The following is a 13285-nucleotide window of genomic DNA, read 5'->3' on the forward strand; positions in this document are numbered from 1 at the left end:
TTCATGAATTGTACACGATGATAACGCAACATCGCATCGAGGCATCGAGCCACAATTCTGACCGTTTTTAGTCGATCGGAGAGAAACAAAATTCGCTGAAGGCCACCCCAAAAAGTGCTTAGGAAATAAACATTTACTTGAAACATGAAGATTTAATGTATTAAATGTAGTAGTCTATATATAGTTTAATATTATGGTGGAAAATTTTCAAATCGACCTTCTAATACCAAATCCTACTAAATTGAAAAACAGATACATAAATCGTAGACAATTCAAGAACTTCTTCTGCAGTTACTTCAATGCCATCTGGGAAGATATGTATATTAAATCACTTAGGGGCTTAATAGGGTCCATCACTACTGCGATCCTGCGTGTTTTAATGTAGTGCTTAGTTATGATATTTTAAGAGGTTTTCGTTTAACGTAATTTTGTGGACGTGGCAGTCTCCGACTACGTTCATGAATACCAACCGTCTTACGAAGAAGCGAAGCATGTGTATCACGTTTCATTAAGGTATCTCAATTTTAACTCAGACGGACCAACTGGCCAGATATTCACCATACGCCAAACCTTAGAAAAGACCCGTGAAAGGAGAATCAACACCACCTCTTCGTCGATTTTAAAGCTGCTTTCGACAGCATGAAAAGGGACTGCTTCTATGCCGCGATGTCTGAATTTATTATCTCCGCAAAACTAATACGGCTGTGTAAACTGACATTGAGCAATACCAAAAGCTTTGTCAGGATTAGGAAGGACCTCTCCGAGCCGTTCGATACCAAACGAGGTTTCAGACAGGCGACTTCCTTTCGTGCGACTTCTTCAAAGTGCTCTTGGAGAGAATAATTCGAGCTGCAGAACTTAATTGAGCAGGTACAATCTTCTATAAGAGTGTACAGAACCAAAACCAAACTCTATAAGTCACTCATTATTCCCGTCCTGCTATATGGTGCAGAGGCATGGACGATTACAACATCTGATGAGTCGACGTTACCAATTTCCGAGAGAAAGGTCCTGCGGAAGATTTATGGTCCCTTGCGCGTTGGCCACGGCGAATATCGCATTCGATGGAACGATGAGCTGTATGAGATATATGACGACATCGACATAGTTCAGCTAGGTCATGTCAACCGAATGGACGATAACACTCCAGCGCTGAAAGTATTCGATGCAATACCAGCCGATGGAAGCAGAGAAAGACCTGTACTCCGTTGGAAAGATCAGATGGATCAGATCTGGCTTCACTTGGAATTTCCAATTGGCGCCACATTGTGAAAAAAAGAAACGACTGGCGCGCTGTTGACTCGGCTATACCGCGAAAGTGTGTTCTACGCCATCTATCACGGTTAATTTCAGGTGATGCAAGCAACCGCTAGATGAACAAAACTATTATACTTTGTAGCAAGAGTACAAAAATTATGATTGTTAATACTTATACATAAGTACATACATATAAGTTATTCTTTATTTTCAGAATCACTAAGGCCCAATTGTTCACATTTCTTCAGCATTTTATAAAAGCTATGAGTTTACACTATTTCCATATAGTTGATTAAATCATTAAATGTATGTAAATACAATAACTTTCAAAGATTCATTTATTTCATGACATTATTTATAAAAAGCTTACCGAGCAGTTGGAACAATTATTGTGATTTCTGCTAAAATGAGATTGTGCTTTAATGCGCTGTGCAGTAAGGCAGATTTGAGCACTGCAAAGATGTGCAACGCACACATACATACATGTGTACACGCAAACGCCGGTCTGAGTCATTTATCATGGTGTGCAATGCGTGTCAACACTTTAAAATGCGTTCATTTGTTTAAAACTAAAAATAACCGCAACAACTTGCAAATGAACAATGTGTCCCAGCGCGGCGCGGACACTTGCTGTTGTACGGGTACGCTGCGGCGCGAGTGCGAGGCGTGTGCGTGTGCGTATGCGTACCTCACGCTGACATGCGAATGTGGGTTAAGTGATGCCTCGCGTTGTTCGCCCGAAGAAGTTCTAGACGTGTTGGCTTTTATGTTTGTGTGTGTGTTTGTACGTGTGTAAGCATCTCAGTAAAGACATGAAGAATATGTGCGTAGATATGTGAATTGTTTGTCATTATCAGCTGGCTCTATTTTTAGGACGTTCCGCAATTGGGGATTCTGCTTTACGCCTAAAACCCGCCAGCTCCCAATTGTGCCGTGGATTTGTTTATTTGCATACAAGCACACTTCTCTACATACTGATTATAAATTCCTTTTTTATACTTGAACAAAATTGCAGTTAATATCGGAGGAATAAACAAAATGCCAGAAACTTGCCGCACTTCTGCCACAGAACGCCGAGCGCGGAATTCAAATGAAGCGAGGTGGAGGGAGAGTGCCCAAAGTGTTTGCGATAATAAACAACGAATTGCTTGGAGCAGGTGAAAACATTCACACTTACATATTGTTGTTGTTGTTTGCTTTGCCTTTCTTCTTGTATCTCCTCCCGCATGTTTATGTTGACCCACCCACAACTTTTCGTACTTTTAATTATAAACACTAAAATACATACATACATACATACATTCCTCCAATGCATAAATAACCAGTTAATATGTGTGCCTTGGGCGCAGCTAATGTGAATTCAAGTGTATAAGTAGTCTGCCTGCTAAGTAGTAAACTCGGGCCAACGCACTGATCCAACACTGGCGCACTTACCCTATAAAACGCTTGAAAAACAAAATATTTGCATACCTTTAGGCGCAAGTACAAGCGGTCGCCGCGAGTGTACGAGCATTCCACATAATATGAGCAGAATTTTTGAAAAACGCTCTTATCCGAATTTCTACTTATGCAAATAATAACTTTATTTCACTTTCTTTTAGATTTAAATGCAACGAATCGAAAAAATTGAGACCAGCGACTTCCAATCACAGCGAAAACTTTAAGAACGTGCCGTTTGACGAGCACTGCGAGGGTTCTAAGAACCGCTGTCGTTCACTGAGCAGTAGTGACTCCGCGGTCGAAACGAGTAAGGGCTGTTGCTGTCCGAGCCACTCGGATAACTCGAAATCGTGTTGGAAAACCAAGCGAAAACAGATAATTCGGCAAAGTTCACATGCTTCCGGCTTAAACGAAAACGGTATGTGACTCCATTAACTTATCATGCCACAAAATACAACAATGCTAAGAGGTGTTGTTGCAAAAATAAAACTTGAAACTCGAAAAATTTAGAAACTTGAACGGACATTTGAAAATTTTATAATTAATTCCAAAGAATTCTGAATTTTTAATTAATGGTTAACAGTGACAAGAGGGTAGTTAGATGTGTACGTGACTCATGTGTTTAAATGCAACGACTATATGTTAACAAACTTTTTTGAAGTTTGTTTGAGTTTTTGAACTTATTTTCTGCTTAGAATTATCTTAGCTGTAACACCCTTCACAGATGCTAGCATAAAAGTATATATAAACGTATTTATTATATTTTAATCGGTCAGTTTTTATGCCAGCAATATGCTATAGTAGTCCTATTTGAAAAATGTAATCGGAGATGATAGCTTTGCCTTCGACTGTATTCTATGAAAAATGTCGTGATTTCGTGAAGATAAGAAGAAGAAAAAGAAAAGGTTTTAATTCCATAATTTAATTTCCAATCTGAATAGTGTGCCCGAAGTTGAGAGAAGTTGGATAATAATCTGTACCAAATTGTGTTTCGGCTTGTATGACAGCTATATACATATAACTCGTGATTCAAGTGGAGGAACTTTTTTCAATAGTCTTTTTTTGACAGATCACTTGTGAGTTATGTTATTTTTGTTTAGCTATGTTTGGCATTTTATCATGGAAAGACTTAGGCATTAACATCATTTACAAATCGTTCAACTTTATTACGAAAATTCACGTTCTCTTGCTCTTGAAAAGTTTCAAGAATATCCGACGTTTTCAAGCAAAATTTTGTCCCGCGACGAGGCCCATTTCTGGCTCAATGGGTATGTTAACATTCCGAAGGCCAAGACGAAGACCAACCTGAAGAGATTCAACAGCTGCCGTTTCATCCAAAAACAACAACGGTTTGGTGTGGTTCGAGGGCCAGTGGAATCATCGGTCCAAATTTCTTCAAAAATGATGCCAATGAGATCGTAACATCACGCGTATTATTCGCCAGTTACCATGCTTGATCGAGTCATCGAAAATTGGACTCAACTGATGGACTATCTGAGACGTAGCCGTGTCTAACGTTTGAAAGAGATGATTCTTCAAAAATATATGCCAAAAAATGTTCTTTCGAATGATAATATGTTTATTCGCCCTTAAATTTAAAGTTTCTGGGTTTTATCATTAAACGAGTAGGAAAACTCCAAATTGATCACACTTTATCTTACAACGGTCCGACATCGGTGCTTTCGACATTAGGCTGACAAGGCTAAATCGGTTCAGCTCGTCACGCTGATTAAAAATAGGTCATAAAGGTCAAATTTGTATCATTCAAAGAAAGAGCATAGTAAATGCATATTAAATCTTGAAATAATATTTTAGACAGTGCTTTGCATTATTAGAGATTCAGTTACAAAAAATAGTGCTTCAATAAGACCACCATTGCATATTCCCGAACCGATATCGCGCAGCAAATTGGGCTAGTTCTTACGTCACTGTAAATTTGCGTATTCATCGCAAAAAAACTAAAAATCGGCAGATTTGTTCAACTTTTTCGGTACGCAAATTCATATAACATATTTGGTTTGGATATATTTTCGATATGTTGAATACTTCATTTATTTATATCCTTGTTCAAGAATGTTTGCAAGTTTGAAATCACAATGAAAATGAGCATTACTAAAGTTCCGTATGTGAAACTTTTGTCACGAGAGTCCTTAACTTCTTTAAAATATTAACAATAAATTAGAGCATTTGATGTTGATACCAAAGTTACTAGTTTCCGCTTCTTCCCAAGGAGCGACTCCTTTGTCGGAAACGTTGATATCGAACAACTTCAAATCAGACAACTAAAGAATATTGCTGCGTTACAAACTGATCGATCAAACTCAAGTCCTTGTATGTAGACATTTTTATTTGATATTTTCACGAAATTCAGCACAGATCATCGTCAAGGCACCGCTATAACATTCGAATAAGTTGTTCTAATATGCAGCTGTCATACAAGCCGAGCGATCAAAATCAGGTCCCTGTATGTAAACTTTTTTTTATTTGTGAAGGGTCTTCCAGCTTCGATACAACCGAAGTTAACGTTTTTTCTTGTTATTATTTAAATATACGAAATAACTGTGAAAGAGGTCTTAAAATCAACAGATATAGCGGAAATTATGTTCAATTTATGTTGCCGTAAATATCGCTTCAAAAATAGACTAATTCTCTAGACAGCGAATACAGGAATTAATTATGCTCAGAAATATTTACAACTGCACACGCACATGCACACTCGTGCCGCTAAATGCCGAGTAAATTAAGTTGGCACACATTTCATATTTCATTCGCGTTCCTCTTCGCCATATCCCTCCGCAAGAGCTGGAAGTACGCTCAACATACAAAACAAATTACTATATAAAAATAGGCGCAGCACATTTACACATATATATGTATGTATATAAGTATATACATATACAAGCATACTATATGTGAAAACTTAATAATAAAATATGTCTTTTGAGTTTTATTGTTAGCCTCAGCGATTTATTTTTAAATCAAGTGTCTCATCTTTTTCTGTTTTGGTTTCTATTTTTCAACAATTGCAGCTAGGACAACCACAGAGGCACCAGCGCAACCCGCAACAAAAACGGCAGCATCAGCGACTACATCACAATTGGCAATATTTCGCGGCCGATATGCAAGCTGCAGCGAGCATACGCTTCTAGCCGGTCCACGAGATGTGCCACAGAAGAGCGGGCGTGTGTACAAAAAGACCTCGACATCGCTGCCAACAACGCCGAACTTGAGTCATTTGCGACGGCCGAAGCCGGTGCAATACCAGAAGCTATCGCTGGAGTCCGCGGATATCGATGATGTGAGACAGTTGACGCGTACGCCGAGACAGACGTATGCAAACAGCCTGCAACAGCTGCAGATTTCAACAAAGAAGTTGCAAAATACGACGAGCGAAAGGGGCTACACGCTGTTGGGGCAACAGCACGACCAAGCGCACCAACCAGTACGAGAGCAACAGCAGCAGTCGCTGCCGCTGCAACAGCAAATGATCATTGGCAATGTACTGCCGGCATTGGCAGTCCATGGTGATGGTACCAATAAAAGGCGGCATGTACTGGAAGTAGCGCATACAAAGAAAAACGAATTTATATATGCGAATAACGACAACAACAATACTAACAACGAAAATTTGAATGAGAGCGCATCAGTTGAGCATCTTCCCACTTTGACGCCTACGGCATCGTCGACAGCTAGCGATTTGGCAACACAACCACTGATCGATCAATATGCCAGCAGCCAGCCGAACGATCAGAATGATCAAAATAATGGCCACGCGCCCTTATTATTATCGCGGCTGCCATCTCACATGCCACTGTCGGCTCCGCAATGCTCAGTTAGCACAACGCCGGCAATACAAACGACTCAACCCGCCAACTCGGCCAGCACGGCCAACACGGCCCACTCGACAGTTGTTGCCAAAAACACTCTGGCCTTTTGTGAGCACTGCTGTGCAGAAAGAACTAGCATGGCTAGCGGTGATTATTCTCAGGGCGCATACGCCGAGCGCACGCGAAATTTCAGTGATGAGGACTACGCGCGATGTTATCGCGAGAACACCGATTCAGTCTCCGATCTGTCGTCGTACCGATTCGTTTCCGATGAGGATGAAGTAAGCGCGTGCATCGCCGCTAACGAAACAGCTGTCACAGAGAATAATTCCAACAATAAAACTAAACTTTACAATATCAAAAGAAACAACAGCAATAATAATAACAACAACGTAGCACAAGACAGAATATTAGCCAAAAACTGTCGCATTTTATCTCCCGAACCGTCGCGCAAGCAAACGCACTCGCATTCGTGTTCGTGTACGTCCCCGCCAACGTCGCCGCCGTTGTCGCCATCATTGTTGACAACATTGTTGACACCCGCCGCCACACACACGACAAAAACAACAGCGTCGCGTCGTGCTTCCCCCGCCATTTGTTGTTATACAATTGACAAACCCGTCAGCGTGCATTATAACGCGACTGTTTTGGAATACGTACCAAATGAAACAAATACATTCTTAGTAACACCTACGTCGGGGCAGATAACCGCAACAGCTCATCTGCCAATTCGTGGCACTGACACTGCTAGGAGCGCCTATACCTTACCGCCGGAAGCGCGCGACTCTAGCGAATTCCCACGTCAGGAGGGTCTCCTATCGACGTCTTTACCCAGCGATTATGGTAGTGTGAGGAGCGCTGCCAATCACTTGCAGCACACGCCACAGTCGTCAACAAAATATAAGCCCCCGCCGCCAGAACCACCTCCCAAACCAAAGCACGAAGCAAGAACTATCTATCAGACAGCAATTTATTCGAGTTCAAGTGCGTCAGTACAAGACCAACTGGGTGTGTTGGAGACGCGATTCCACAACGGCGAGCAGATTTGTAGCAATGGTCAAAATATCCAAAGTAAGGTAAAAAAGTTTGAACATACAAGCGCCTTGATTGAGCCACAAACGCAAAGATCTTCAAGCTATCTATCGCCTTTTATTCCCAAAAGCGTAGGAAATTATACGCTTAATGAGGATTCCAACAGAACCGAGGAACGTTGGTCACAATCGTTGCGCTCTCTTGAACGCTCCGTTTCACCAGAGCACTGTGAGCTGTTGAGTTGCTTTGGAACGGTTAAAAATACCCGAAGCGAGTCCGCAAACACCACAACGAAAATAAATAAGCACGACGAGCGACGAGCAGATGACGCACGGCGAAGCAAAGAAAATAGCCGCCACGGTGAAGACTGCTTAAAAAGGAATAATAGAGACAATAACGACGACAAGGAAACGAAATTTGTCGCGCGTAGCTTAAGCGAAAGCAGCTGTTCGGTGTCGGTGGCAACGTCGATTGCCAATGAAAAGTGTGCCATCGAAAACAAAAATAATCATCAGCAGCAGCAGCAACAAGTGCAAGCATATCCGCAGCAACCACGTCACCAACAAAAACAGTCACCCGTGCAACCACCAACACCACCGACACATCACCATAATAATATTAATAATAAACGGCGTAATTGTGGAGACTCTGAGCAAACTCAAGCGAGTGCAGCCAACGGGAAAAAATCAGCGTCGACAAGTGTTAATTCTGTCGCCACTGTAACTGACGGTGTGCTCGACGCGTCTGACACATTTTACCCGCACACCGTGTTCAGTGCTGGCGGCAGCGCCTGTGGGGAGTGCAATAACAACTACAACTGCAGGGCAAGGAGTCACGCGGAATATACGCGTTCGGTGCCCGCAGCATCTGCATATCCTTTCACCGCAAGTTCGGAGTCGTCGTGCCAAAGTTCGCAATCATCAGTTGCCTACGTAACTTCGCCGTTACTGAAACACACGCTGCGCTACGATAGTTACGGTCGTTTGAAGTCGGAACGCGTTTCGCGCCTTCCCACCATCACCAGGTCACTAGCCAATGGTCGCAAAGCGGCTAGTGAAACGCGTTTGCATCGTGCATATCAAAATGTCTCTACCACGTCTAAATATGACTTGCCCACATCTTTGTCGGCCACCAATATTAAGCTAACACCGACTTTTTGTCGTAAATTCAATTATTTTAGTGACAACTTCGAAAACTGTGTGGCCGAATGTGAAGAATTTGAGTCAGAAGTTGAATCTACAGTTGTTGAATGTGAGAACTCCCAGCAACAAAAGCGGGACACTATTGAAGAAGTTGTGCAAAACCTTGTACCAGCTGACACCAATTCCGGACAAATAGAAGCAAATACGACAGATGTATCTCAATCGGCACCTGTGCGTAATGTCACCATTTGCCACGCGTTCGACAAAGAATTGGACTTGAATTTTACAAAGACAGTACCACCACAACAACAGATCTATAAATCTTTTAGTGATACTCAAAATAACAATAACAACAATATAACTGGGGGTAAATCAAAACGTTTTTTTAGTGACTATTCGCTGAAATCGGACTTTGCCGAGTCAGACAGTAATTTGCCGTGTCGGTGTTCTGTTAAGCAACTCGCATCACTGACCGAAGCGATATCTCCCACTTCGCCAACGTCGCCGATCTCATTAAAGTCACCGAAATCTTCTGGTGGTTTGAATCAAAAGAATTCACAATCTCTGCCAAGTGTTCCACAGTCGAATGGTATACAAAGTCTATTATGGCTTAGTAGTGAGACCATCGAATCGTCGCGCGAGAAATCTTTTGTCGACGATTTGCAATCGAATTGTAGTGATCAGACAACAATCTTTCATTTGGATAACGAATTTTCGCATTCTGCTACATCTTTGTCTTCGACTACACAAACCGCTACTGAGAGTGGTGGCAACACTCTACACAGACCTATAGTGCTCAAACGCATTCCAGCCATACAATCGTTTGGATATAGTCCATCAATCGAAACAAGCTCGCTGGGTGCTAATGCGCCTGAAAACGACGAGAGGGAGGTGAGTACTAGTGCTTAGTCGATGTAACTCAGGTTGAAATTATAAATCCATCTCTCTCAAGGGCTTTAACACAGGGGTTAGTGTAAAAATACTAGGGCATGTAGAGAAAAATTAGTGTAAGAGAAATTGCATATATATCGTGCCTATAAGAAGAAATATTTCATACCAGAGACGATCAACTCTCCTCTCACTTGAAATTGAGGGTGCAAAACATCTATCTGACTTTGACATTTGACTGAATTGGGAAGGTTTTGACTATTATCAATTGCGACGACTGGAACGGCTTAATTGAAATCCTACCAAAAATACATATTGGTGAAAGAAGAGACTTGTAACCGTCGCTCAAGATCCCTATTAAAAATGTAAAACAATGAAAACTAATGGAAACGCCAAGGTAAAAGTATTTGATCAAATGTGTGTAAATTTCCAGAATCTTGGTTTAATTACAAAAAGTTGACAAAAGTTTAGTTTTTTAGGTCCAACTGACTTATAAAATTAAGCGTTAACTTTCGTCAAATAAATAAGTTTTCCGTACAAGAACTTAATTCCGATCGTTCAGTTTGTATGACAGCTAAGTAATGCTACTAGATGATACAGTGAAATCGGCTGTTCCAACAAATAAGTAGCACAATTTCTTCAAATCAGTAATCGAAATTTAGGGGCTAATCCGCGTATAAGTATACAGACAGACAAACAGACAAAGGCTGTTTGTATATATTTTGTAGGGCCCGATATTTCCTAAAAGGTGTTTCAAACTTTGTGGAAAACATAATATACATATGTACCTTCTTCATAAAATGTTCTTTATCGAAGGATAAATTCGGAAGAACTAGAGTATTTTATTCTTGGTAGACCAGTATCCATACTCGTGCATACTTGTATGTATGTATGATACATATGTACACCCGCGGCCAAGCGTAACTTACAAGTAAGAAATTTCTAGCGAAAACGTGTTCTATCACTCATTGTAACGGTACTTGTTGCGGTAATGGAATTTTTCCGTTAAGTTTTAACGAAGTGATCTCTGACTTACACAAATATAAAATATTAAAAAAAAAAATAAGTTCTGTCAAAAAAGTAAAAGTAAACCAGAACTAAAAAAAATGTTAGAAAGTGTTTGGGAGGAGGAAATTTCAAGCAGTGTTTTGGAGAAACTTGTTGGGTCAATGCCTGCTCGTATTGAAGCTGTAATATCCGCTAGAGGTGGACCGACGCCATATTAGATTTTCCGTTATTCTTTTTGAATATGTTGTAATTCCATTTTCAATTGAAACAAAAAATGTTGTTAAGTTATTACAAGAATTAGTAATAATGAAATCAAAGACTTGTGTGCAAATAAAAAAAAGTTGTCTCAATTTAATTTTACAAATGGGCCAGATTAAAGTCAACAGTTAACCAAAATATATTCGAGCCATCGATATATTCCCCGTATTCTATTAAATCCATAAAAAAGTTACCCAAAGAACGAAAAAAATTGAAAATAGTGAAAAAATATCAAGTGGTAAGTTACGCTTGGCCGCGGGTGTATATGATGTAGACAATACTATATTACTTTGACCCCAGTGATGGCAAACATTTAGACGGCTCCGGTTATTTTGTCTAAACGAATTTATTTACCATTTTGATATAAAATTTTATGGCTATAAATCTTAATATTTCTACAAATAATAGGTTGTCAAAAAAGTCTTGCGGTATTTTTATTGAATTAAATTTTTTTTTATTGAAATTGAAATGAATTTTTGATGACTCATGCCCAGCTCTTGACCGATGCTACGGCTGCTACTATGCCGGTCTCTTTCGACCAATTCAGCGATTTTATCGCAATTTTCGACGACAGGCATCTTCGACCACCTCTACACCAGAACGAAAACGTTGAAACCATCGTTGTGCGGTGGAAATGGAAACTGTATCGGGTCCATAAACTGCATAAATTTTATTGGCGGCTTGCGATGCATTTTTGCCTTTATCGTAGTAGTACTGTAAAATATGCCGTATTTTCTCTTTATTTTGCTCCATGCTTGCGACGCTATAACTCACGAACGACTTAAAAGAAACGACAATCAATCAAACACGTGTTAGCGCGGAAAATGAGCTTTCCAAAAAGGTATAGCATGACCCGATGCGACGAATAAAACTAGAACTGCGCGCTTTCAGCGCCAACTAGCGAAAATACCGCAAGACTTTTTTGACAACCATTATATACATACATTTATAAGTATAAAATGAAACAAAGACTGTTTTTAAGAGCAGCAGAATATTCGAAGCGAAAAATGTCTAACCAGTGGCTAAAATGAACAGTTGTCTCTGATATTTATGTACATTAGATCTGACTAATTATCTTGTTATGAATTATATCGCGGCGAAATTTAAGAATCTGGGAAGTTTATTTCCAAAACTCGTGTTCTGTGCGTCTAACCTAATAGCTACATTTCTACATTGGAATCATTCATTTCCAATGAATACAATCATCTAAGTGCGAAGGGTTCTGCAGAAGGGTCAAACAACAAACAACGAGTATGCAACATGCGAATCAAACATTTTATTGGAATAAATTTTTGTTAACTCAATTGGCTAGGGCCAGGCGGCTAGGTCATTTGATTTGATCCCCTCAGCCAATTAGTTATAAAGATTTAGTCCACTGCATGTGCTGATGAAACCGCTATGACTGGCCCGCTCGAAATCAGAAAACGTCACGATTTTGGAGAGATAAGACACTAAGTTTAAGGCTGAATAAAACTAGTACAAAATTGGGCACATGATGGTGTTTAAAACATGCAGTCGGGGCGGTCAGTTGTCAGAAATTCTGTTCAAACACAAAACTTTATGAGCAGTCTTCCACAACAATATTCACTGATTAGTCTTGTGTCTAACTTATATTTGATGGAAATCAGCTGAAAATCACGGTTTATTTGTAAGCAATTTCTTGAACGCACTTATTAAAAAAAATTGTAGCATGTAAGGAAAGGTCAAGTTCAGGTGCAACTAGACATTCTATACTCTTTCAACTTGCCGGAATCAAAGCCAGGGAAATACCTTAAGGTGTAAAACGTCAACCAGAGGGACGGAATCTAAGATATTTTGTATATAGTACATCTACTCATTATAACTCATATACTGGTCTTCAAATTCTGCATAAGATCTGAAAAGATAAGGAATCTCACATACAATCACCAGTTATATAGAGTAAAGTTACTCGGAAGTTCGAAAATCTTCATATTAGGTACTTATATAGGGCTCAGAGAAGAATTGACCCGATTCAACCCATTTTTGATACAAAGAGGCATTATTATAAGGAAAGGAATTGAAAGGGTTTGAAATCGGTCGGGCGGGTCCCGAGATATGTGACTTCACCTTAAAGTGTGCGCTGCCACACCCATCGTCCAATTTTTACTCCGCCTTTTATAAAGCCCTCTCATACCATCTAGGTAGGGGAAATTTAATGTCTCTGGTGAATTTAGTTATTGTTGTATCGTTACGTGGGGAGTGGTCAAGGTAATTTTCCATTCCATCCACTTTTACAGTGGCTAAAAGCGTACTAAAGGGATTTGTTACGAAGTTGGTTATTGTAGCTTAAGTGGTTTGGGAGATATGTATGTACATATGTGCATTAAACAAATTTGAAGACGTCCTGCCTTCCACGCCTATTTTTTTCAAATCTTTAGCTCACAGATGCCCCTGGCTACTGCGACCCCTTGT

General features: G+C 40.1%; 1 protein-coding gene across 1 annotated transcript in view; it reads left to right on the forward strand.

Moving 5' to 3' along the window:
• The first annotated feature begins 2295 nt into the window (after window positions 1-2295).
• The window catches only part of LOC120766810, a 42940-nt gene continuing 31950 nt past the window's right edge, over window positions 2296-13285 (forward strand). The window contains exons 1-3 of the mRNA XM_040092522.1: window positions 2296-2414; window positions 2859-3115; window positions 5727-9589. Coding sequence (XP_039948456.1) covers window positions 2296-2414; window positions 2859-3115; window positions 5727-9589 — 4239 coding nt within the window. The remainder of the gene's footprint in view (window positions 2415-2858; window positions 3116-5726; window positions 9590-13285) is intronic.

This window comes from Bactrocera tryoni, chromosome 1, assembly GCF_016617805.1.
Source record: "Bactrocera tryoni isolate S06 chromosome 1, CSIRO_BtryS06_freeze2, whole genome shotgun sequence".
In the NCBI taxonomy this organism is placed as follows: Eukaryota; Metazoa; Arthropoda; class Insecta; order Diptera; family Tephritidae; genus Bactrocera; species Bactrocera tryoni.